Below are 27,002 nucleotides of genomic sequence, written 5' to 3'. Positions count from 1 at the left end.
TTGTAGATGATAGATGCATTCATGTGAGACAATAGTTAATATAATTTATAATTTATATGTCTATCTATTTCCAACACCAATTGAAGGAAGGAAATAATATCCAACACATCTAATAAGGTCATCAAAATAGAAACAGGAAATTTTAGGCAACAGAGAACAACTATATCAGAGCCCAGACCAGCAAATTTACTTTAATGAGTAGTTCTGAGTTTCCTAGCAGCAAAGGCAAAAAGAGTAATACAATAATTATATAATTCATACTATTTGTGGAAAGAAAGTATATTCAAGTATCAGTAGAGACATTTTTCCTAGAGCCAAATTCTAAAAGGAACTTAATTACAAAATCCTATTACCCAAGAAAATTTCAATATAATGGAAAATATGCTAATGCATAGGGAGAGAGAAACTTTCTGGAGCTATATTGTAAAAGGAACCTAATTATGTAGGTCCAATTGCAAAAGGGACTTTGAATAACGAACAGTGTGTAACGAACAGTGGCTGGGCAGGAAATAAAGACTATTTCCCAATCATCCATTAAAACATTAATCTCTGGAGGCACTCCTGGACAAAGGTCCAAGGATGAGGCTCTCAGGTGATCTAACTTTAAGCTTAAGGTCTGAAAACTATGATAAAGAATGGGGTTGTGCCTGGCTTTGGGGTCCTCTCGGCAGAGGAAATGGGCTTCACTGCACCATTCCAGAGAAGCATTTGGGGTCTCTCACCCATTGCACACTCCACAGATGCAAACAATGCAGTGATGGGCTGCATCGTTGGAGGAACGGTGTCAAAGCAGGCAGGCAAGCCCCTGGCTCTGTCCTGCTCACCAACCTTCCTCCAGCCCCTCCCCTCTGCATGCTCTGGCTTCTGGAGCGCTGCGAATGCTGTCCCCTCACCTTGAAACAGTCTCACACCTGCTCCTTCCATCTGGCTCCTCCTCCTTCTGCCCCCCATATAGGTATCACTGATGCCCTGGAACTGGGAGGGTATCCTCCCTTCTCCACAACAGCCCTTATCACACTGAGGTGAGACTGCTTGTGTCATAGTGACACCCTGACAGTAGTCACAGAACCCCAAACCACTGCTGGATCCTCACTGCTAGCAGTGCCAGGCACAGAGCAGAAGCTCCAAAGATGTGTACAATAAATGAATAAGGTGGTGCTAAAAATGTCAACACAGCTGACACACAGGGTCACCAGGGGCCAGGCCCCACCCTAGATGCTAAAGTGTGGAGCTGGGATTGGAACCCTGGCAGTCTGCTCCTGAACCCACACTCTGAACCCTTTTGCTCTAATCAATGAACATGTGCAACATAAAGCTGGATGAGGCACCTGCTGGGGCCCTGGAGATCAGGCGGAAGATGACCATGTGTGCCAGGGACCCAGGGCACAGGGTGTGATCTCAGCAACTACCCACACAGTCCAGCCTTTCTCAGAAAACCCAGAAGCAGCTGCTGGAAGGGGCCTGTCTTAAGTCCCATCACCCCGCATGTGGGCCATGTTAGGACAGAAGCTATGAGTGTAGCAGGAGGAGACAAAAGCAGAACAAGCACCTTGCCACCAGGACTGCCACCACCTGCAGGGGAGCCCAGTTGTTCAGAAGGGCTGGACCCAGGTGCTGGCCCAATGGGACTTGACCGATGGCTGGGCTTCTGCTCAGATAGTCCGGCTGCTTTTTTCCTCTGGGCAGCGATCTGGGACAGGACACTGTCTATGCTGCCACCTGAGGAAAGACGAATGGGAATGACTGTCATGGGCCCAGCAGACTGCAGCATGGTGCAATGGACTCCCTGTGCTGACCCTGAAGGAGCCAGAACCACATCTCCCAGAATCCCTCTCCATGTGATTCTGGGTCAGGGCTGACCACGAGAGGACTCCGCATGAGAACCAGAGGTGGCCAGGATGCAGTGGCCACTGTGTGATGAAAGCATCAGGAAAGAGGTGGTGAAGGATGCAGTGCTGGCAAAATCAACTTGTCCTCACTTTTCCCCGCACCATGGCCAGCTCAGCCAGCCGCCAGCAGGAACAGATGCCTGCCCACCCTGCCCTGAATTCCCACTGCAGCCCCTGTGCAGCCCCTTCCACCTGTCCAGCCTCACCAGGGCTCCTCCCTCCACCTGTCTCCCCCTTTCAGACCTTCACATCCCAGCTCCTCCCACAGTTGTGTCAATAACTTCCTCATTCCTAGCCCCCGGATGTCCTCTTCCCTGCTTGAACCCTGACGACCACGTTCCCTCTCCCAGCTCCCCCAATCTACTGGCAACCTTGAGTTACTATGAAAGAAAAAAAGAAAGTGAGAATACGCAGGGCTCGGGAAGATGCCAGAAGGAGGACACTGATAATTAACATTTACAGGGCATTTACCGGGCACTGCGGTAAGTATTTTACACATATAAAAAGAGTCATTCTGAAAGGCAAAAATGTATCAAAGGCCTTGAAAACAGGCAAACTCATTGACCCCTGATTTGAGGGAACTTATTATGTTAAGCCAATCACTGAGTATGCGAATATGGTTATTATCTACAGGAGCAAAAATCTCGAACAGCCTCAGTGTTCAGGATGAGGAAACTGGCTGTATAAAAGTGTGATACGTCATATGAATGGACTGCTCTTTGGCTGTTAGAAAGATGCTGTAGATACAGGTGTACGGACATTAAAAGGTGTTCACAACCCGGTGATGTGTGCCAAGAGGGAAAAGGCTGCCGAGCCCTCTACACTCTGAAGCCAGCCTGCCTGGGTTCGGGTCCTGGCTCTGCCGCTTCGCAGCTGTGTGACCCTGGTCGAGTTATTTAGCTTTCCTGAGCCCCAGTTCCCTCATCTGTAAAATGGAGAACATATCCTTGCAGGCTGTTGGGGGACTGAAGGAGATCATTCATTTCAAGGGTTTGATAGTATGTCTGGTACATACTCAGCGCTCTATAAATTATTCCACTTTCATAAATACAATATGCATAAAAGTACTTTGCAAAGACATATACCAAAATGTCAACGATAATGTCCAGTGGGGGGGATTAAACCTTTTATTATTATTCTCATCATCATCATGACTATTACCTTTTGGTTTATCTGGTCTTTAAGCTTTTCTACAAGACACATGCATTCCTTGTAATGGCACAGAGCGGGGGTGTCCTTCCTGCAAAGCTGTCTTTGGTTAACCCTGCATGTCCTTGGAGAGGACAAGAAGGCATGCTGTAAGGTCACAGTAACTGTGGGGCACTCGGGTGTGAGTCCCAATTATCACCGACTTGCTGCATGTCCCTGGGCAAATCTCTTGCCCACTCTGAGCTTCAGTTTCCTCATCTGTTCTATGAAAAGACAACTCTCTAAGGTTTTATCTTTAAGAATTTTAAATGCCATGAAATGCCAAACATTTCTCCTAATTTCTTGTAAAATTTCCCAAGAAAATAAAGTACTATAGACTTTATTTCCTCTGTCTCCACTCTAGCCCCAAGAAAATGCAGGGAAGAAACTCAAAATTGTGAAGTCACTGAAAAAATCCCTTGGCCACATCAAGAAGATGAGGTGTGTGTTGTTTCTGGAACTGTATGCAGAGTGGGCACAGCCCCAAAGGATCTTCCCCCCTCCCCAAGGGGCCCTGCCCGGGTACCCACCTGAGCGGTTATGCAGCTCCCCGCCGTGCCTACTCATGCCCCCTACCCCACTGGAGCCACCTGAGGAATGAGGTGAGTGGTTGAAGTTTCCAGAATTGGCAGGAGAGGCTGGGCTTCTGGAGAGAGATGGAAATTTAACCGGCCTGACAGGAGTCTGCAAGTACAAGGTAGGTGTTATGGTTAGGGGTACTGTTCCTTCCTCTGGACACCGGGAATCTCAGCGGGGAGGAGCCTGGAGTTCAGCTGGCCCTCTAGAGCCAATGCCTGCATCTGCCCTGCACATCCTTGCTGACCAGTACTCAGCCTGCTAGGAGTCCCCTGAGGATGGGAGCTCACTTCTAGCTGCTGACAACCTGGCCATTAGCTCAGGCTGAGCCCCCATAACATCAATTTCTACAGGTCACCCTGCTTTCAGGATCACTCAACTCCTCCCACTTTGTGGACCAAATGTAAACCCGCGCTGCCCATCTCCAGGGCAGGTTCTTGGTTTCTCTGTAGAAATTTGATATTACAATGGCCCAGGGAAGCAGCAGCAAGCACAGGGGTCAGCTGATTTTATATCAGAGATGGAGGCCCTGACCTTCTCCAATCACTGAGCACAGAGCGGTAGGGCAGGTCCGAAATCCTCGTCTTTGTTTGCCACAGGGTAGACAGTCTACACATGGAGATAACCTCCCACCTCAAGAGGGATACCTCAGTGTGTCACAGAGACACTGAGGGCCACGGTGGTCCAGAGGATGGAAGTCACCCCCGTTCTGGGTGCAAGAAAACACTAGTTGCCTCCTAGTGTTTGCTCTTGGTCATGGACCTGAACAACAATGTAGTATAGAACTTGATTAAAAGCCAAGAATCTGATTTTTGGTCTCAGGCCTACCCTACCTGGGTGATCTTCAGCAAATTACGCCACCTCTCTGGGTCCCAGGGTCCTCATCTACTGAAGGGAAGGTTGAGTTAGCTCAGGTCTTCAAACTGTGTTCCTTGGAGCCCCAGGGTTCCATAGAGAGGAGAGAAAAGAGGGGCTCCTGCTTTCAATCCCTTCACTCTGACACTGTAATCTATTTACATATTAAGTCCCTTATAGAATTTTGTTAGGTAAATGATGTCATTGACTTAAGAAAATAAACTAAAAACCTTTATTTAGATTAGTGGGTCTAATGACCTTCTGCCTACAACACATCACTATTTTAGTGAGCGGTGAGTGACACATCAAAGTGTGTCAGCTGGGCGACTTACAATGTCTGTGCTCCCGTTGCCCATGGAGTGGCCCCTGCTGGCTCTCTGGGGCAGCACAGTCTTCATGGGGTCTGCCTTCCCGTTGTGACATGTCCTGGACCGGTCCGAGCTCCACAGCTCAAAGCTGGAAGGGGGTAAGAAAGGGGGGATGACTGCCTTCAGCTTGTCACTCGGGAGTCTGGTGAAGGGGGCTCCATTTCGAAGCTGAAAAAGACAGGCTGTGGGTTAGACAAAGGCCCCAGAGGGCTCCCAGCTCTGAGAGAAAGACTCCAGGTTTCTTCTGCTTCTCAGAAGGGCACCATCTACCCCTCCACCCAAGCCAGAAACCCACATGGTGTCCTCAGCTCTCCTCCCAGCAACTGAGCAATACCCACGTCTGCTCTGCTCCAGTTCCTGGCTTCTGGAACCATCCCCAGCAGCGCAATTAGAACAGGAAGAGGATAGAGGGCAGAGGTGAAGCCACGTGATGTTGGGTGTGTTGTGGGGCAGGCAGGGGAGCTGGCAGAGCACAGGGGAGGCACTCTTGCTGCAGGCAGAGAGGGCATCTGGGAGGGGGGGCACCTGAGCTGAGCCCGAAGGCCAGTGCAAGCTGGCCCAGTGAGGACAGGGAAAAGGACACTGCAGATGGAGGGAACAGAATGTGGAGAGGCCTGGGGAGAAGCAGGCCACGTGCAGAATTGCAAGGAGACTGGTGTGATCACAGCTGGGGTTTTAGGATGGAGGGGAGAGAGGAGGGGACTGGCAGGCATGGGCTAGCTCTCTGTGAGCCCAGCAAACACTCCCGTCCTCATCCCACCACACCCATCCTACTCTCCAGCCACACCTCCCACGGCTGGCATTTTTAACTGTAACTGAATTTAAAATTTTGAAAATGTGATCTGGGGTCAGCATAAAATCTCCACAATGACTGGTGGACTGTCAAGGAAAAGCATTCACAGTCCACACTAACTTTAATTAAGAAAAGACTGAACTTCGTGCCAGATGGTGCTTCGCAGGGAAGGGCATCCCACAGCTAAACCTGCCTCCAAGCTGGGCATCTCTGCAAGGATGGCTGCAAATGCCCACTCAGCAGGGCTCCCCAGCCAGCTTCCATCTGCCAAGGGGCAGGTGGGCATACTGCTGCCCTCTACAGGGCATGGGGAGGTAGGACAGTAGAGGTCCAAGGCAGAAAGGCCCCCTGGGTTCCCACCATGGCTGCACTGGGCTTTTCAGAATCTGTGAACAAGTGCTGTTCCCTCTGGGCTGCAGCCATTCCATCCAGCTAATAGGGGGTTGCACTGGAAGATGACTTAGGACACTCTCAGCTACAAACCCACCACAGCGGGACATTTTCACTCCTTCAGCTGAGAGTCTAAATTGTTGCACAATTTCTAGAAAACAATGACATTCACACCCTTTGATCCCGGAATTCCATTTCTAGATATTTATCCCGAGGAAATCATCAGGCTAGTGGGGGAAACTGAGACACAGGATATTCACCAGCACTTTAAAAAAACAAACACAAAAACTAGAAACCCCGGAGTCCAAAGGTCAGACTTCACTGTCACTCAGGCACATTCCCATGATGGAATGCTGCGCTATGCAGCGGTTGGATGCAATGGGGACAGAGTGTGTTCAGTGACAGAGAAAAAATGAAAAGCTGTTAACAAATCAAGCTCGGGGCAATATGGGGATGATGATAACAGTGCCTACTCTGCACGGTTGTCAGAGAGGTTAAATGAGTGCATGTATGTAAAGTGATATAAACAGCAGCTGGTAAAAGGGCTGTGTTAAGTATCTGCTAATATATATATTAGCAGATATATTAGCAGATATGTTAGCAGATATATATTAATATATATATATATATATATATATATATATATATATATATACATATGGCATGATATCATATTCAGAGGTGCTAAAAATGTTAGAAAAAATGCTCAATATATACCACAAAATGCCAATTATGATTGTATGTGTAATCATGGGTGATTTTATTTTTCTTCTTTATATTTCACAGCATCTTCCCAAATGTCAGTAACAGCCTTTCTGTCATCATACTGAAAGTTAGTATTGCTCTTTAATATTATCAAATGTCAGATAATACAAGCTCCCACTGTCAGTGTGCAGAGACACCAATTTATACTTATTGCATGGTGGACAGGAGCAGGCAGATTCAGGTCAAGACTCATCGCTGCTGGGCAGGTCCTGAGGCAGCTTAGGACTTCTAAGGCAGCTCCTCTGCTCCTGTCTCCTCTCCAACACTGCCCTCTTCTGGCCAGCCTCCAGATCAGGGTCTCAATTATATGGACTTCAGACCCAAGCGTGGAGGAACATGAAGCCCAGAGAGGTGCAGTAGCACGTCTAAGGTCACACAGCAGATAACGAACGAGCTCATTGTGAGCCAGGCACTATGCTAAGATCTTCCTGTGGATGATCTTATTTTAAAACCACAACCATGAGAGATAGCATCCCTAAGTCAGCGACTGATAGCTAGCTGTTCCCCAGTATCCACCTTCCACATCCTCCTTAGTAGATGCCCCTGATATTTAGTTGGGCACACAACCACCTGGAACAAAGACTTCATTTCCCAATCTCCTATGCAGTGTGATGTGGCTGTGTGACTAAATCCTGGCCAATTTGAGGTAAAAAGAAGTGAAATGTGAGTTTCCAGAAAAACTCTCCAAAGACACCTGATATGTGCCCATAGCCATCTCTTCTTTCCTGCTGGCTGGAATGCCCAGAGCCACCTTGACTAAGAAGCCATCCCTAGGAGACCAACGGGTAGAGGAACCAAGGTGCCTAACTCTACGGAACAACGTACCAGTCCTGAACTTCACTTACATGAGAGAAATAAGCTGCTATCTTATTTATGCCACTGTTACTTGGGGACTTTCTATTACTTACAGCTGAACTTGACCTTGTACATCCCTAGATGAGGAAACTGAGGCCTCGCTCAGGCTGGAACATCCTCTATGAGTCCTCTCCCCTGAGCTCTCCATACCAAGTGTCCAATGTCACCCATCTACTCCTACCCTTCAGTGCCCCGTCCTCAGGACTTCCATCTGCCCTCTAAGTGCCAGCACAGCCTTGCCCACGGTTTCGGGCTGGCATCTGTTCCGACTCCTCGGTGCCAGAGCTGTACCCACTGTAACACATCGTGATGGCAATCCCAGCTGTGACCACCACAAGAACGACAAACGCCCACATCCCTCCTTGTAAACCAATCAACTAATGACCGGGAGAGACCCGAAATGCTTTTAGAAAAGCCCCGCACTCACCATGGTTGTCAATAACACATCTTCCTTTTCTCCCCTCGTGCTCCCAGGACCTGAGAGACAAATGGAAGTTTCCTGAAATGACCACCCCACCCCCCCCACCCCCACGAGTTTGTGGCATGAGGATGAGTGAGTGACCAGCTTGGCCTTCATCCTGGTCAACCAACTCTCCTGGGAGATTAAATATTTAATAATAATTGGTATTCAATATCTGAATAAAAGGAAAGCATTAAAAATGTATCTCAGAGCATGTTTTCAGCTTTTCCATAAACCACTACCGTGCTGGGTCAGACAGTGGCGCCCCCAGCTCAATAGTCTGTCTCAGACAGTGGTGCCAAAGGAGCTAGCCTAGATGTGGGGCGTTTGTTACAAGAGGTCTGATCTGAACGGTTTCCCCATCAGTGCAGGCATCTCCTTTAGCGCCCTCGCAAAGTCATCCAACCTGCTGAATACTTCCAGTGTGGGGGAGCTCATTACCCCTCCGCCCCCCGGTAACGCGTTCTATTTCAAAACACTGTCAGTGCCAGAGACACATCACGTTTGATAGGTGGGAAAGCCACCTCTCAGTGACCTCAGGTCCTTCAGCTGGGTGTGTGGGACAGGAACCCAGGGCTCTTGCCACTAGCTCCCCTGATTCTACCATGCTGACAACATCTGTGTCCCTGCCTAAGTCTCTTCTTTGCCAGAGCAGCCACTCTGCTGCACCATCACATTCCAACATCATCTCCCCTTGGATATCAGCCTAGAAGGTAGGACACAGGGCAGAGGATTTGGGTCTAACCATTCTGGAAATTCTACCACACCTGCAGCTTTTTCTTACCATTGTCTTTCATTGTGGGGGCCACATTGGGGAGCCCAGAGCAGCTTGTCTTGTCCTGGGGGGGTGCCCGCATTGTGGAGTCCAGTGCTGGCTCTGGCTCATCACAGAAGGGCAACGGCTGGTTGCTGGACAGCCCACGGGGCAGAGTCTGCATCAATTTGAGCTTCCGAAACCGATTGGACATTCGGCTCCACCAGGACTGCCAAGGGGATGCAGAGCAGAGGTCATGCAAAAGAACACCCAGGCCAGGGACAGGGACTACTGCACACTTGCTTCCCCTCCCCTCTCCCGGGCCCACGGCAGGCATTACCAAGGGACCACAGACAGCACCCTTTCCCAAGAAACCCTGACTCTAAATCAGTGGTTCTCAACCTGTGGGTCGCGACCCCTTTGGTGGTTGAACGACCCTTTCACAGGGTCGCCTAAGACCATCCTGCATATCAGATATTTACATTACGATTCATAACAGTAGCAACATTACAGTTATGAAGTAGCAACGAAAATAATTTTATGGTTGGGTCACAACATGAGGAACTGCATTTAAAGGGCCAGAAGGTTGAGAACCACTGCTCTAAATGCTTCCTGACCCTGCCCTTAGGATCCATTTCCAATAGGCTGGTGGTGGCAGTGAACCCTAATTGCCACTCTTCATCTAATCAATCTCCTCACTGCACAGATTGAGACATGGAGACCCAGGCAGGGGTGCTCCTTGCTCAGTCCTACAGCGAGTCAAGAACAGAGAGGTGGACACAGAGGCAACACCAAACACCTTAACATCTATCACTGCATAAGCTCTTCCCCCCATCCCAGTGACAATGTGAGTGGTGTTAGGGTGTCCATACCAAGGCCTGGCCATGTGTCACTGTAGCTGATGCCTCCCCACCTAGAAAGAGGGCGGTTGCAGTCGAAGGTAACTGGCATAGCCCAAAGGAAGGCTGTGAGGGCCTGGCCTACGGAGATGGCAGTGAGGTCAGAGGGATCCATGCCAGCAGCACTGTGAGGAAGAATCCCAGGCCTTGAGCCACCACAGGAAAGGAATGCCAAGTCTGCAGATCTGAGGAGGCACTAGAAGCTCAGAAAAATGGGGGGGGGGGGGGGGCTGGGAGAGAATAAGTTTGATTTCAAATAAGTAGAGCAGATGGGGAGGATGAGAAACTCAAGGAAAACACCAGGCTTGCAGTTAGAAATAAGCAACTGGAGCATGGTTTTGGTGTTTCTAGGAAGAAGCTGCTGGGGGGCTGTGGGCCACAGGGAGACCCCAGAATGGCACAACCAGAATGTTCTACACACAAAAGCAGATGGCCTGGGTGGGAGCAGAGGTGTTCCCTTTGACTAGCTCAGGACTACATCACGCAGAAGTTGAAAAAGTTCCCTACATTTATAAATTGAGTTTCCACATCAAAATCTGGATTTCTAGTTTCCTCTGGGAAAAAAAAAAGCGGGGGAAGATCTGGTAACAAGGACCCATATTCTTGCAAAGCAGCCACTGATGTCACTAAGTGGTTATGATCACCCCAGTTTTCCCCAGTCCCCATTATTCCCTACTGTCATCCCCATCTTACTTCCTACCCCTGCAAGCCCACCCCACCCCACCCCTAAGCCTAAACTAGCCATAGGTTAACAGGAAGTGGCAGGCCTCCTCATCCATCTAACTCTCAGAAGCCTTTTAAGACAAGAAAAGGCAAACCTTAAGCCCGCCTTTGTCATCAGGCAGCACTGGGACGCTCCAGGGCTGTCGGACCTTCGAGAAAGGCAGGGGTGGCGGGTGGCTGGGCCGGCCTTTGTCTTTATTCACCTGCATGCAGACAGATGCCAGCAGTCGAACAAGCTCCGTGTCTATGGGCACAAAAGGCAGCGTTTTACCTGCAAATATGTCTGCTGGGCTATGGGGACTGGGCCTAAGCTCCAGAGTCTTTGTTATTCTATGATCAAGGTGCCAAAAAAAAAGGCAAAAAGTCCAGCAGCACTGAACCCACTTAACCAGAAAGAAAAAACAGAAGCTCTCTTCCCGCAGGAAGGCAGAGTGTATTGTTTAAAACATATGGGCTCTGCAGCCAGATGGCAGAGGCTCAAAGTCTGCCCCAGGCCCTCTCTGGAGACCAGGAGAGGGGGGCTGGTAACAGAGGTACCTCCCTGCAGGTAAATGAAGGACCCTCTCTGTGCCTGTGTAAAAGAGGCAACTGTAGTGCCCCTCCATAAAGGTGTCTGGAGGTTTCAAGGGAATTCCTGACATACAGTAAGCACATAAGAAAAGTCAAGTATTATTAGTTATTATTAATTCAACTAGGTTATAGAAAAAGCAAGAAACAAGAAATTACTGAAAACTATTAACAGTGCTTTTCTCTTGACGCCTGTTTATTTTCTTCTCTCCAAGTATCTATATATATAAAAGCCTAAGTGCCCGAACAACTGAATGGCCAGTCAGCTGGTTGCTATGATGCGCACTGACCACCAGAGGGCAGACGTTCAATGCAGGAGCTGCCCCGTGATGGTCAGTGCTCTCCCACAGCCAACCTCCGGTGGTCGGCTGACACCCCCGCCCCCCATCAGCCCCAATTGGGGGAGCCAGCCGGCCAGCCAACCTCCCACAGTCCCTCCCCCTGGCTGACTAGCCCCTGCATCAGCCCGGATTGGGGGGCCCGCTGGCCAACCACCTGCAGTCTCTCCCCCCGGCCAGCCAACCTCCTGCAGCCCCTCCCGACAGCCGCCCAACCTCCCGTGCTCCCTCCCCTTGGCCATCCTCCCTCCCATCAGCCCCAACTGCCAGCCAGGCCGAGGGACCCCACCCGTGCACGAATCTGTGCACTGGGCCTCTAGTTCAATAATAAGCATGTGTTTCTTGGAAAATTTCAGACAGAAAACTTAATTTAAAAACCCACTAGGGAAAAAAACCCCACTAGCAATAGATTATTTTATAGGGAAAGAGAGAGGGGAAATGGGCAGGGAGCGAGAGAGAAGAGGCACAGTGAGAGACGAAGTTTGTCAGAAAAGCCTGTGCCATCCAGCCTAGGGTCGCAGAGAGACTCACTCTGAACAACAGGAGTGAGCTCACTGGACTTGGGCAGAGGGCCCATCTCTCCCGCTGGGTCAAGTAATTTCCCCTGGTCTCGGTCACCTCCCTCCGTAAGACGGTGTGAAGCTCTGCTTCCCTCCCGCCCCAGGAGGATGAAATGGAACCAAGCAGGTGTGTGATGTGTGGGGAGGAGCGGGGAGGGTGGCAATGCTGCTGATGAGAAAGGACACTCTGGCCTGCCGCCCGGTAGCGAGGACCGGCAGCGGGAGTAACCTCACTTGGGACTGCGGAGGTAAAAGTCCTTTCCCCACGGCCAGCAGGTTGGGATCTAGCTCAGGGCTCAAAGCCTGGGGGTTGGGAGAGCCTCTCAGCCTCTCCCTCTCTGGGCTCAAAACTCCGGGATTATAAACAGAGAGACCCTGCCTCTTGAGCTGGCTCATTAGAAGCTGCAGATCACAGAGGAGGGCCTGTCACACTCGGGGAGGGGCCAAGGGGGGCTATGGTGCCAGGTGGAGACCAAGAGAGGCGGGCTGGTAATAGAGGTGCCTCCAGTATGGCACCCTTGACCGGGCAGCCTCCACCTACACAATTTAACTGAGGGGACATTGCTCCACCTCTAACTCTGCTGTCAGAGGGCCTTTTTGTTTCCTCCTGAGTCCCTCAGAATTCCTGGCTATGAAGCACAGATACCATTCTAGGATTTGTGTGGACTGCCAAGGCAGACACACGCCTTGCTGGCCTTCCCTCCTCCAGACTCCCAGAGGCTGGTGCTAGGAGAGGCCTCAGGGACTGCCTGGTCCCAGTCCAGCCCTTGCTGGGAAGGGGGTGACTTGCTGAAAGCCATGTGGTGAGCTCTTGGGGCTTGAGAGTGGCTTCCCCTTTGAATAAGCAAGTGCTTAAAACACAGGTGATTATCTGGAGTCCCAGCCTGAAAAAGGCAATGCAGGTCCCTTTCCCTGAAACAACCCACCAGGATCACTCAGCAGCATCACTAGGTCAAAGGCCGTGTACCCGTTTTTTGCTCGAAGAGTGACATCAGCTCCTTGGTTTAGCAGATATTTGACAATTTCCTTATTCCTGGGGAGGAAAGAAAAAGCCAGAGGTAGACCCATGGAAAACAAAAGCATGGCTTTGCTCCTGAGCAACAAGACGTGATATTAGCTACAGCTCCCCATCTCCGAGTGTGCAAGAAGAGCGTGGGGAGCTGCAAATAGTCTCACCTGCCTCGTCCCCTACCCCGTGGGCAGGTCAGACACGAACGTGAAGGAAATCAAAGCCCAAGTGCCCCTTCCATTGACAAAATGAACACCGAGGGTTCTGCCCCAAAACCACTTGGCCACCAAGACTACACAAGGCCCCACTCCCCCCACCCAGATCAGGACCCCCGCACATGGAAGCCACCCCCAGAGGCCAAGGTGTTGAGGTGGAAGTAGAAACTCATCAAATAAGAAAACAAACCCCAAACAAACCAATCACCCTATTCAATTGAAATCAACCTGCAAAAACTTTTCCTAAAAAGTTTCTGCTGCCTGGTGTGCATGGCCACTGGTGAAGTTCTGTGACGAAGTCATGGGAAATCTGGACACAGAAGGGCGGGAACACAGGAAAGAATGAGCCTGCACTTATTCAGTCTTTTTGGCATGCCCAACAACTTCACAGCCATGGGGTTTATCTGTAGGTCTCAGGGCCAGAAAGCCCCATCAGGAACCCTATCCCAGCCTGAGCATCCTAGCAGCCTTGCCGCTGAGAAAGTGGGGCTGGCACTGACCCGTGGTAGGTGGCCTGCATGAGGGCCGTCCAGCCATGCACGCTGTCCTGCTTGTCAACTTCAGCATGCCTCTCCACCAGCAGCTGCGCCAGAGGCAGCTGCCCCATGACGGCTGCCAGCATCAGGGGGGTTGCCCCGTCCCCATTGACCAGGTTCACGTGGTTGGGGTCTTCGTCAGCAATCTCTTTGACCAACTGGAAGTTTCCTACAAACAGAAGCAATCATCCATGGGCCTGGCACCGCAGGCTTATGTATCCAGTGGGTTCACTTAACAAACACTTGCTGAGCCTGCTTCTGCGGTGGGCTGCTGGGCACCATAGGAGCTCCAAAGATGAGTCGGAGGTAGCCGCCCCCCCCCCACCCCGGCTCCCCCTCAAATCCTTCAGTCTATAAAGGACAGAGACAACCATACAAATAGCTTTCCTAAAAGAGAGAAATGTTGCTATCTTAAGAGGACAGATGAAGGAAACAGAGAAAGGGCAATGACCATGCAGGAGAGTTCATGTCGTTGAGGATCAGGGAGGGCTTCCTGGAGGTGGGGTCTATATCAGAAGAGGAAATTTTAGGCTAAATAGTTCTACATCACAAAAATACTGAAGCAGGTAGGTGGGCAGCCTACCATTTCAGAGGTAGGCAAAAGCCAGGACCTAACCACAGGGTTTGTCTGGAGAGGTGGAGGAGCCTGGGAGGGCAGGCTGGAATCTGCTGGTGAAGCACCATAATAACAACCAGCCTCCAGGGTGAAACTAGAGTCAAGAAACAACAAAACACCTGTTTCTTTCTCAAATGCTCTGGGTGACCTTGAAGAGGACTAGATACTAGGTCAGGAGAATGTGGCACTGCATACTTAAATATCCCAAAAGATTTTCTAAAGCACTTACCCATTTTCAATGCATGGAAAATATCAGGTCGCCTTTTCTCCTCATCTAGGTAAACAAGGATTTTTAAAGTTAAGGTTTAATATAACAGAAAGCACAAGCGTGTAACAGCACAGCCTAACTTTTAAAATGATCTACTTTTCAAAAGCAGTGGAATTGGAGACCTACGTAGCAGGCAAATCCAGCAGCCCTCCGGGAAGGGTTATTATCAGAGTGTCGGGAAACGCTTCAGAGACAGGACCTGGGAGGTCGCTTGGCCAAAATGGCGTGAGTGAGCAGCGGACTATTCCCTGATCCCACACTCACAAAGTTTTAGGCATTCCAAACTCTGGGATGTCCTGTCTTAGGTATGACAGAAAAGCACAGTCTTAGAAGAATCTGAATTCCTATGAAAATTTTTAAAAGCAAGAATGATTCTTTTCTCCTAAAAACAAAATGGACAACCATGAGATAAGTCCAGAGCTGAGGACCCTGAGATGCTAAGCAGCTAAGCCCAGGAGAAGGTCATGGATATGGCCTCCAGAGGAGCCAATGTTAATTTTTGCTTTCCTTCCCACATAAGCAGCAATCTACATATGATTCTGAACCCCCCCTGCCCCTGACCTGTAGACACAGCTCCCTTCGGGTGATTTCCCACCTGCCGTGTTCATGCTTGGCTAGTGTAGAACCCCCACTCCTCCCACTTCTGACCCCCAAAGCTGGGCCTTGCTGGACCCACCCAGTGCCAGCCTCTCCTTCATCTGCTCATCCGTCACCTTCCTCCAAGCTTGACTAGTGGGGCTCCTGCTCCTGTCGGAAAGCAGACATCGTCACGGCCAGTCCTCTCACGGGTGGTGCAGGCAGGACTTCCTGCCGCCTTTGACCAGCTTCAGCTATGGAGCCGCTGCTGGAGGAAACCTGAGGCTCTGGGCTGAACCTCTGGTCCAGATCAGCCCCCAGGGCAGCTGGGAGGAAGCTGCAGCACGACCCAGGGGGCACTGAGTCCAGAGTCAGCATATCAGAATGAGTGCATTTCTAGAACCATCTGTCTCCTCGTCGCTAACATGGGGATTACATGTTCATGTGTGGGCCACATGGTGGCTGCAGGGACCAATAGAACAGAGGGGAATGCTTCAGAAACGGTCAGGGCCTACTCAAAGTGCAATTTTTGTGATCTTTACTAGTGACCAGCGTCCACCCCAGCAAGGACGACTACTAACTGCGGGGTTGGGAAAGGAAGTATAGACATGGAACCAAGTGTCTGATTTTGCCTGTAAAATACTATTATGAAACGAATCTGCATTTTAGTTTTAATAAATACGATGTGTTCCTTTAAGTGTTTCAGAGTCTAATTTGCTGTGGGCTGGTGCCCTCTCATGCCAAGACCCTTTGACAGAAAAAAGCGTGTCACCTGGCCTTAATGTTGGTTGCTAAGCAACCGTCTGCTACAAATGAATCACTGACAGTCTAGCCCAGTGATGGCGAACCTATGACACGCATGTCAGAGGTGACACGCGAGCTCATTTTTTTGGTTGATTTTTCTTTGTTAAATGGCATTTAAATATATAAAATAAATATTAAAAATATAAGTCTTTGTTTTACTATGGCTGCAAATATCAAAAAATTTCTATATGTGACACAGCACCAGAGTTAAGTTAGGGTTTTTCAAAATGCTGACACGCTGAGCTCAAAAGGTTCGCCATCACTGGTCTAGCCTGACCCCAAGAGGTTGGGGCAGCTGTGCCCCTGATGTCGTGACCCTGGGCTGGTCCCTTCCTCACTCCTGGATCCAGTTTTTTGCATCAGTATTAAAGCAGCTCTGGGGACCCTGCCTTAGCCCAAGAAACCACCACAGTGAGGGTAGACGGGGTGTCACAATGACAGTTAGAGCCTCCAAGACAGCCTGCTACTGCTAATTTGAGAAGAGAGACCTAGGGGTCCCTAAGTCCCTGGTGGGGTGAATTTCTGGCATCCCACAAAAAGAGCTAGTGTCTATTATTATTATTTCTTTAATAGCCTACCATTATTCATAACGCAGCCTTGGTCCTTGTTGCTGTCCTACCTGAAGACTCTCCTGACAGCCCGCATGGCATGTTCCCTCAGCTCCTGAGTCAGTTTAAGTCTCACGTCCTCAAGGAGGCCAGGACCTCTTTGTGCATCACCCCCACTCGCCCACTCCAAACCCTCTACCTTGCCCCCCTGACACCACCTACCGTGCTGTGCAGCTTATTTTATTTAATTAATATTCTATTCTAGTTCCTAGACCATTATAAACTTTTGAACAATAATAGATACAGAGGCAGAGCTGCCTCAAACAGATTGTCAAACTGCAGCAGGAAGGCCGGGGAGGGTTGCGGGGCAGGAGGTAGGGGGGTAAGAGATCAACTAAAGGACTTGTATGCATGCATAGAAGCATAACCAGTGGACATAAGACATTGGGGGATAGGGGAGGCTAGGGGACTGTCTAGGGCGGGGGGATAAAATGGACACATATGTAATACCCTTTGTAATACTTTAAGCAATAAAAAAAAAAAATATATTCTATTCTAGTTCCTGTTTATTGCCAAGGTTCTCAGTGGCAGGGACTGATTTGCTCATTGACATATCCCACGTACTGAGAGCAGGCCTGGTACAGTGTAAGCACTCATACTAACTAAATGAACGATGGTCAATTAAAACCTATTATAATCATCTACTTAGTGAGTGCTAACTATGTGCCAGGTGCTAGATATACATTTTACAGGCACCTACCTTATTATTGCTCACAGAACCTTACGAGGTAAGCACATGTATTATGATTCTTTCGGGAAAGAGGACACAGCAGTCCTGAAGGGACAATGAACATGCCTAAGTCCATCCAGCCACACCACAAAGTGAAGAACTAGCTTCAAACCTGGGTCTGCTCAACGAGGAAGTCTGTACCCATAGCCATGACCCGATCCTGTCAAATATGACAATAGTAACAATAACAGGGGGATGGCAGCTCCCAATACCCCTCAAGTACCCACACTTGGCCAGGTGACCTCACTTAATCCTCACAGCAGTCCTATGACATGGTGCTACTCCTGTCCCCCATTTGTGGACGACAGAACAGAAGCTAGGTGAATTCAGGCAACTCATCCAAGGTCCCTCAGCTGGCTTTTCCTTCAGATTTTCACCTTTCAGTCCTAGACGCTTATACACTGCAACCTGTCATTACAGCCTGGGCCGCCTGTCACTGAAGTCAGACCCATCACAGAACGAGGGTTCTGAGGCTGTGTGTGATATGGCATTTCACGGTCCTACTGCACATGATGAACTGGAAGTTTTGAAACGCACTGTGTCCTATGGCAGATTTGCTAAGGATTGTTCAAACAGCTCTTTAAATGCCAGAAAGATGGCAAAAAAGAAAAAAAGAAACAGGACACATTACTAGGTGCTGAAAAGCCTCAAAAGTGGGCTGAAGCCCAGCCGGCATGGCTCAGTGGTTGAGTGTCAACCCTATGTACCAGGAGGTCACGGTTCCATTCCCGGTGAGGGCACACGCCTGGGTTGCGAGCTCCATCTCCAGTGTGGGGTGGGCAGGAGGCAGCTGATCAATGATTCTCTCTCATCACTGATGTTTCTATCTTTTTCTTCCTCCCCTTCCTCTCTGAAATCAATAAAAATATATTTAAAAAAAACAATTTAGGGTCCTCTGTGAAGACACAGTGGGGGAGAGAGTGAAGAGAAGCAGCCTGACCTGTCTTGGGCCTGACGGTGGTCAGTGGGTCCAGGTAATCTGCAAGGTCCCTGTGCTTGCGGTCCAGCGCGACCTCGAAGGCAGTCTTCTCCAGCACACTGAGGTGGTCGGGGTTGGCCCCCTTCTCCACCAGCTGCTGGGCCACACCCAGCCTTCCAATGAGCGCTGCCAGCATCAGCGGACTCCAGCCCACAGTCCGTGCCGCGTGGTTGGGGTCCGCGCCCCACTCCAGCAGCAGACGCACCACGGCCTCATGTCCGTGCTGGATGGCAGCCATCAGGGCTGTGATGTCCAGCAGCTCATTCCTGCTGTCCCCTGCCGCCGGCTGCTCGCCTGAGGGGTTGTGAGGGTCCACGAAGGCACCAGCTTCCAGGAGCAGCTTCACCACGCCCAGGTGGCCACCCCGAGAGGCCACAGTGAGCACACGGGCCCCCAGCCGGTTCTGGGCATTGACATCGGCCCCATGATCCAAAAGCAGGTGTGCCACGCTCACATGCCCAAATCTGCCAGGAAGATGGAGAATCAGTGACACTAAACAGGGAGCACTGATAAGGAAACACTTATTTAAATGCTCATTTGTCATGAAGCCCTAAGAGTTGCTTCTGGTGCCGGGCACTTCTGGGGCCAGCCCTGCATATGCACCACCACAAAGGTGAGCCATTGCCTTGCTAGGTTTGAATCCACTAGCTGCATGACCTCGAAAAAGAACTTTAACTTCTTCGTGCCTTCATTTCCTCATCTGTAAAATGGGATGTAGCTGTACAGAGTTCAAGGAAATGTTAGGGATTGAGTTAATATACCTAAACATATAATAAATGTGTAATTATTATTAAAACACCTAAAACAGTGCTTGGCCAAAGGAAGCACCATGCAAATGTTAGCTATTATCATCGTAATCATTTCACATTATGCAACATGCCAAGGTACCCAGCCAGTAAGGAGCTGCGTCAGGGTCAGAACCCAGGCCTGTCTGAATCCTGCTGCCCTCCCTCTTTCCCCTACACCACCCTGCCTCCCACATCTCAGAAAGGTCATTTTATTCTGTTTTGTAGCCTGGTCATCTGCCAATGCTGATCTCCCCATGGGCAGGCCCATGTCTGGCTCATGTCTACCCTTTCCCTCTCCAAATGCACACAGAGAGGAGGTCCTTCTAGAGGAAGCACACAGGACCCCATGCCAAGAGGTGTGGCAAGGCTGTGGTCAGAAATAGGCTTGAACATCCCGCCAGAGGCCTGCTGCCACCTGCTGGCAGGAATGTACTAGTACACTGCCTGATGCTTAGATTTGGGCCTTGGGCCAGACACTAACCCTGCCCCTCCCCATCCCCCCCCCCATACCACCACCAAGTGAAGCTTGAGGAAAGGCCCTCCTGAGACACTGGGGAGACAAATAAGCACCCACCAACTCTCTAACACCAGGAAGGGAAAACAGATGCCTCTTCCTAGCAAAAATCTCTCTCTTCTTTTGCCCCGAGAGGGAGGAAAAGTCCTATTTCACAGCACTTTTGGATGGCACACTCTTTCTGGGCTCAGAGCTGTATGTCAGAGCTGGAAGAGGCCTGGACTAACAAGGAAAGAATGACAAGAAGAGAGGGGCCAGCTCTGCCAGGTTTTACAAGACCATAATACCTGCGCACCGTCTGCATCTGCAAGGCAGCTTTTTAAATCTCCTGTTGTGCACGACTCCTTTCCGGAAGCGGGTCTTGTAGCTCAGCTCAACCCAGGGCCTCCCTCCTCCCTGTGGAGGCAGAGCCAAGGCTGAACTCTGCTTTGAACTTACAAATACCTTCTGGGACATGAACCTTAACAGCACCAGGTCACCTCAGCCTACAGAGAGCTGCCCACGGAGAGAGAGCTTGGTGAACTGGCTCCTCCAGCTCCAGGGGGACCGGGGCTGTCCTCTTCTCCAAGAGCAGGGAGAGGGCAAGTCCAGCTGGAATACACTCAAAGGCAGAAAGCTGCAACCTCAGCCTGTCTCCCTGCTTCCTGCTCATCCTCCATCATAGTCCCCAGCCCGAAAATGACGCTCCCAAACCCTAAATCTGACGGCCACTTCCCCCTGCCGGAAGACCCACCGACGGTCAACCTCACCTTCTCCCAACTCTCACACTGTACTCTCTGGCCATGCTCATCTGTACTCACCAATTATGAGACTCTCCAAAGACAGGAGGACTGGGTGACTGGCCCATAGTGGAGCTCAATAAATTTTGTCAATTAAGTGAATGAATGACTGAATGGCTGGCATAACATTGTAGAGCAGGGGTCCTCAAACTTTTTAAACAGGGGGCCAGTTCACTGTCCCTCAGACCGTTGGAGGGCCGGACTATAGTTTAAAAAAAACCTATGAACAAATTCCTATGCACACTGCACATATCTTATTTTGAAGTAAAAAAACAAAACGGGAACAAATACAATATTTGTGTTTGCATGTGGCCCGCGGGCCGTAGTTTGAGGACGCCTGCAGTAGAGGATGGTCCAGAGACAGGCAATGAACTGGTATATCCTCCACTGGAGTCGAGAATTCAAAAGGTTACACTATTTAGTTATCAAGCGTCAGAAAAACATCTAGTATATAATTCCTAACAGCAGATTATGAGGTACTGTCACATTTTTATATTATTTTATCTTCAGAAACCGCCCATTTCACAGATGAGGAAATGAAGATTAGAATGGAAAGCAGTAATCCAGAAATTTGAAAGTGACAGAGTCAAAACTTGAACTCAGACCTAAAACCCCAAACCCCGCTCTTCTGGTTTAACTTATTTTCACCAAGGAAGAAGAGGGCTGAATTTCAGCAGAATGCTGACATTTGGAATGTTTTCTGAAGTCATGAGGTAGCCCGAGAGGTCATTCAATCAGGGTGAAAACATAAAAAGATTCAACAAAGGCTGAGATAATTCTGTGGAGGCTAAATTTTTATAGGTAATTACTGAAGATTGGGAAGATGGGGCTTTCTGAACAGCTGCTATGTTACCAATTAATTTCTGCCATTAACACCTGTGTTTAAAGACCTGGCACATACTCCCATCACTCAGAGCACTGGGCGGAGAGTCCAGCTCTGCCATACTGGCAGGAGGAGAAATGAAAGGCAGGAAAAGGAAAGGGAAAAGGCCAACCTTCCCCTTTATAATCAGGGAAATTTGGCGAGTAGCTTTCTGTGGCCAACACCAAAACGAAAATGGTCAGTTACAGGATTCACGGCTGAGAGCAGAGGCTGGGAGCGCCTGCCTGGATGTGATTCTGACTCCACCACTTACCAGCCGTGTGGTCTTGGGCAACTGAACTTCTTTGAGCCTCAATTCCTCATCTGTGAAATGGGGGTGACAATAGTGCCTACTTCCTAAGGTTTTGTGTGGATTGAGTTTAGTTAATTCATTTAAAGCACTTAGCACAGTTCTTGACATGATGTAAGTGATCAATAAAGGTTATCATTTTAAGAATAGGGAAAAAAAAAACCATTAGTATAACCATTTCTGATATCAAAGCATCCACAAGAAACCAAACTGCAGTCCAGGCACAGGGCCTTGGATAGCCTGGGCCCATGGTCGGCAAACTGCGGCTTGCGAGCCACATGTGGCTCTTTGGCCCCTTCAGTGTGACTCTTCCACAAAATACCACATGCGGGCGCACACGTACAGTGCGACTAAAACTTCGTGGCCCATGCGCAGAAGTCGGTATTTTGTGGAAGAACCGGTATTTTGTGGAAGAGCCACACTGAAGGGGCCAAAGAGCCGCATGTGGCTCGCGAGCCGTGGTTTGCCGAGTTGCAGGTTGCCAACCACTGGGCTGGGCTGATCCAACGATGAGCTCTGGAACATAAGGAGCTGGGATGATAAACAGATGCTCTCTTCCACCGAAAGTGGTGGTGGGTGGGAACACTGTCTTGAGGCACTCTGAGGTGTTATCTAGATTCAGGGAGGAAAAGCACAGACTGGAACCTGTTGGCACACGACCATGCATTTGCCCAGTCTGATCTGAGGGACAGACAGACCATATAACCTTCAGTAGGCAGCAGAAAGCTAGGGCACTACCGGTCAGTATCACCAACTGAGGGACAATGTCTAGGCGCTGTCTGGGGCAATTCTAATCCTCTCATCGGGCTGTCATAGTCTACCATATTCTCATGAGAGTAAATAAGAGAGTATGTCACAGCTAACGCTCCCAAAGCAGCACCGTAAGAGAAACGGAGGAATAAAGAAGAATGTAATTAATCCAGAGGCTCTTACTTTGCAAGGGACAAAATCAAGACACTTGGACCATAAATTCCAGCAAAGAGTGCCATGTTGTCGAGAAGAAGGAAAGTTCTCTCGATTATTAGTTAACAGAGTTTAGGTTAATTCTTCTGAGTCTCCTGCTCCATCAAGATTAATAAAATTAATTGGATGAAATTAATCAGGTGACTTTGACCATCATGCAGAACTTGGTTAATAGCAAAAACTGGTGAAAAGGGGTCTTTGAGACATCCTGAAGCAGCCAGGTGCTGCAGTCACAAACCTCACTCAGCAAGGCATCCAGGGGCTCACGAAGGGCCCCTCTGCACTGGATGGGAAATCAGAGATGAGACATCCATCAGTGGGTCCCAAAACTACCGTGTGACAGAATCGCTGGGGAGCCTCTTCTCACACAGAGCCCCTGCCCTTCCCTTCTTCTCTACCAGGTCTTCTGAATCACAACCCCCAGGATTGTGATTTGGAAAAGCATCCAGGTGATTCTGATGTGTGGCAGGTTTGGATGCCACTGAGGAAGGGGACCAGCTATAACATGCAGGGGACCTTCCAGTGCTAAGAGACCAAATAACAGGGGGTGTGTGTCATGGCAGGCTTCCAAGAAGAAGCTAAGCTGGCAGGAAGAGGGGGGCTTCACTGAGGGTAGAAGGGGCTTCCTGTATGTGGTTATGGTGAGAGCTCTGTAGTCAGATTTCCCAAATCTGCTGACTAGCTATATGCTCATGGGCAAATTTTGTAATTTCAGATTCTCATCTGTAAAGTGGAGATAATTCTCTTGGCATACAGTAAATGCTCGATAAATGTTCCTCCCTCCAAAGAAACTATAGGGAGACAAAGAAAAAGTCTGAATGAAACCATCTTGGCCTGAGTTTAGGTTTATTATCATTTGGATCCTATACTGAGCTTAGTTTAGGAAGCCTAGAGGGAAAGCAGGAGAGAGAACTGGAAAGGTGTCTGAAGGTGAGAGTTTCAAATGCCCTGCTAAGGACTCTTAGCAGGGGAGCCATCACAGGAGAGGCACAACCAAACGTTCATTCAGAAAGATGTGGAAGCTCTGTGGAGGCTGGATTAGAGAGGGCACACTGGGAGGAAGGGAGAGCAGTGGAAGGCTCCGACAACGTGTGGTCTGGACTAAGGCAGAGGGGAAGGAGAGAGGGTGTGGATTCAAAAGAGGGTATGGCAGAGACAGATGAGCAGACGTGGCCACGGCACAGACAGGCACCAAGGCCCAGGATTCACCTGGCACTTTAAAGCCTGAAAGAAAGCCTAAGAGTGACAGGGAACCTCGGGGGAAAGGTGGAGATAGCTCCAAAGGCCTTAAGTTCCTCCCAGACTGCTCCAGGCAAGAAATCAGATGTCAAGACAAAGGGTCCCAACATCCAGATGAGAGCATGAAACACTGCATAGCCCATGCCAACAGGCATACATTCCCTAACTGGGATGTGTTCCCAAAGTGTGTTTATAGAACGACTGAAACAAATGCCCAACGGCTGGGGAATGGTTCAGCAAACCACAGTACTGTCCCATGGATGAACTTTCACACAGCAGTTTAAAATGACATATTTGAAAATAAGGCAGAATGAAAATTTTCCAGCAATACAAACTAATTAGAACAACTGTGTAACACTTGGAAAAGAACTCGGAGAAATAAAATATCATCGGCATTATGACTAAGAACACTGTGTCTTCATAGCCTTTTGGAAAAACAAATGGCTCAGACGTAGGGAAAGATGCTTGACTGCACTCACAGTTTAACGAATGCAAATCACAGTTACACTGAGATAAGATTTTTCACCCAGCAGACACAGAAATCCTAGCGTTTGCTAACACACTGTTGGCAAGGCTGTAGAAAAACAAGCGCTCGCTTACACTGCCGCTGGGAAGGTAAACGGGTGTAACTGCTGTGGCGGCAGAATAATAGGTTCCCAAAGACAGCCACAACGGAATCCCCAGAACCTATGTTAGGTTTCTTGGCAAAGGGGAAATTAAGTCTGTAGATAGAATTATTAATCATTAAAGTTGCTAATCAGCTGATCTTGAGATGGGGAGTATCCTAGATTACCTAGGTGGGCCCCATGGAATCACAAGGGTCCTTTAATTGTGGAAAAGGGGGGCAGAAGAGTCAGAGTCAGAAGATGTGAGGGCAGAAGCTGCTGATTTTGTGGAAAGTTGTTACAGCAGCCATAGGAAACTAATACACGGTATGGGAAGCAATTTGGCAATATCCACCCCAAATTATGGATCACCTGCGTTCCCTCCTTGGGGAACTGCCACAAGAAACTGAGGGGTGTGTGGGGCCTCAGTAGTTGGCTGACAGGGTAAGAGACTTCACTGTACACCAAAGCTTCTTTATATCAGGGTTTCAAGTCCTGCCCATCCAGCTTCCTGAGTACATCTCAAACTCATCTCTTTGCTCTCCCAACCACTGTCTCTGCTCTGGTCCAAGCCAACATCACCTCTTCCATGACTGCTGCAAGCGCCTCCAGACGGGCCTTTCTGACTCTAGCCCACCTGTCCCATCCATCCTCATTACTGTTAAAGTGATTTTCCAAAACAATCTGATTCTGTCACTCACTTTGCCTACAACCTTCCACCACTCCCCAGTGCCCTTAGGACAGCTAACCTTTCCCAGCCCTGCTCCTGGCATCTGCCTTCATCTCTCCAAGGGGAGCTCATCTCCCACTCCTCCCGGCCCCCCTCCCAGCCATAACATCTTTCTAACAATCCTACCAATGCTTTATGTTCCATATTGCTTCCAAACCTTTGATGGGTCTCCTGTCACCGGGTTCCCACCTCCCACCGCTTCTGTCCGGATTAATTCTTAGAAATCCCCAGGTCTCCACTTGAGTATATGCATCAGCCTTACCAGAAAGCTTCTCCCTGAACTTACCCTGCCAAGCCTGCTCCCTTGTCGGGCCTACCCACTGGCATGTGAGCTGCCCGCAGTGGGGACTTTACTTGGGTCTGGCAGCATCCCCACCACCAAGCCGATTCTCAGGAAACCCTTGTTCCAAGAAGGAATGAATGAACCTCTAAGACTGAGTCTCTAAGATCCCACTCGCAGTGTCCAGATTCTGTTTTGAAAGGCCAATGTTTCTAAGACTCTGATTTTATGTTATTAAAAAACCGCTTCTACGCCTCGTCGCATCCCAAAGCTGCTCAAAGTTTACATCCCAACTTTCTCGAAGGAATCCTTGACTCTTTACCTCCTGGGGCGTCTGCGGGGGGGGCCCCGCGGGCAGATCTGGCCGCCTGACCCCGGGCACCTCTGGACACCACCCCAGCGCCCCCGGCCCCTCACCTGGCCGCCTGCATGAGCGCGCTCCAGCCATAGTGGTTGCGGCTGTTGACCGAGGCGCCGCGGCGCAGCAGGAAGCGCACCAGCGGCTCGTGGCCCCCGGCCGCAGCGAACTGCAGCGCCGTGTTGCCCGCCTCGTCCGAGCAGTCCACGGGCACCGGCGCCCCGGCCGCCGCCGCTGCCCCGGGCCCGGCCGCCTCGGCCCCCGCCGGCTCCGCGCCCGCCTCTGGCTCCGCGCCGCGCTCCGCCGGTTCCGCCGCCCCCGGCTCCAGCAGCCGCCGCGCCGTCTCCGTGTCGCCTTGGTCGCAGGCACGCAGCAGCAGCTGGAAGGCCGGGGGCAGCCCGCCTTCGCCCATCACGGCCCAGGGCCCGAGCCCGTCGGCCCCGCCGGCTCCGCCCCCGGATACCGCGCGCTGGCGCCACCTTCCGCCCGCCCGCGCGCCTACCGCGTGCCGGGCGCGCGCCCGGAGCGAGATCGCGTCCCCACCGCGGCCAGCGGACCGCGGGTGCGGGAAGCTCCGAGCAGGGGCCGAGGCCCTGGCTCGCGGGCCCGCCTTTGCCTGTTCCGCGCCCGCTCGCGGCCCTCGGGCGGCTCCGGAGACTCCCTGCCCGTGTGGAGTCCGAGCTGTGCCCGGCCCTGCTGACGCCGCGGGCGCGAGAGCGCTGGGCCCCCCGCCTGAGTCCACCGCCGCGCGGGCCTGGCCAGCGCCGCTTCCTAAATAGTTGTTGTCTGAACTAGAGAGCAGATGGGTCCCCGCTGTCCGCGCAGAATGTGCTGCGGGGCCCTTGGGTTCGGTCCCTAGCCGGGCAGGGCCCTGGTGGCCACGAGCGCCTCCAGTGCCTTTCTCTTCAGCGCTAGTTCTAGAATCAGCTCCACGGAAGACAGTCTACAAACGCAAGTTTTCCGACCTCACCCCAGGCCTCCCGAACTGGACACTGAGTGTGGAGCTCTCCCTCCCAACTGCGTTTTAGGAGGCCCTCCCGGTGATTCTGTCCACGCTCAGGTTGAAGGCCCTGTATGCTCTGGGCCTGTACACTGTATGATCTTCGCAGCAGTCCTGCCAGCCACCAAACGGTCACCCCCAATTTACGGAGGAGCCGGCTGAGGCTTAACGAGGCTGCACCGTGCTGAGGGCCACGTGATTTTCCTGGAGGAGAGCTGTTACTAGAACCCAGGTCTTCTGGTATCTAGTCCAA

General features: G+C 50.5%; 1 protein-coding gene across 3 annotated transcripts in view; it reads right to left on the bottom strand.

Annotated features, from left to right (window-relative positions):
• ANKS6 (ankyrin repeat and sterile alpha motif domain containing 6) overlaps positions 1-26,411 on the bottom strand; it is a 43,307-nt gene extending 16,896 nt beyond the window's left edge. The window contains exons 1-11 of one of the 3 annotated variants that reach the window (XR_004971202.1): positions 25,809-26,411; positions 18,283-18,785; positions 14,586-14,630; positions 13,705-13,909; positions 12,907-13,013; positions 10,611-10,759; positions 8,924-9,122; positions 8,107-8,156; positions 4,841-5,044; positions 3,608-3,761; positions 1,550-1,719 (exon numbers count right to left, since the gene is read on the bottom strand). Coding sequence is in view for 1 of the 3 variants with exons in the window: in XM_036330235.1 (XP_036186128.1) it covers positions 1,550-1,719; positions 3,608-3,761; positions 4,841-5,044; positions 8,107-8,156; positions 8,924-9,122; positions 10,611-10,759; positions 12,907-13,013; positions 13,705-13,909; positions 14,586-14,630; positions 18,283-18,785; positions 25,809-26,161 (2,139 nt within the window). In the remaining 2 variants the exon portion in view is untranslated. The remainder of the gene's footprint in view (positions 1-1,549; positions 1,720-3,607; positions 3,762-4,840; positions 5,045-8,106; positions 8,157-8,923; positions 9,123-10,610; positions 10,760-12,906; positions 13,014-13,704; positions 13,910-14,585; positions 14,631-18,282; positions 18,786-25,808) is intronic. The other 2 variants (XR_004971203.1, XM_036330235.1) reach the window with 2 other exon arrangements.
• Positions 26,412-27,002: the final 591 nt, after the last annotated feature.

The sequence above is a fragment of the Myotis myotis genome, unplaced genomic scaffold (genome assembly GCF_014108235.1).
Source record: "Myotis myotis isolate mMyoMyo1 unplaced genomic scaffold, mMyoMyo1.p scaffold_m19_p_12, whole genome shotgun sequence".
NCBI lineage: Eukaryota > Metazoa > Chordata > Mammalia > Chiroptera > Vespertilionidae > Myotis > Myotis myotis.
Note: the sequence above shows the minus strand (reverse complement) of the source record. Positions and strands in the feature narration are given on the sequence as shown.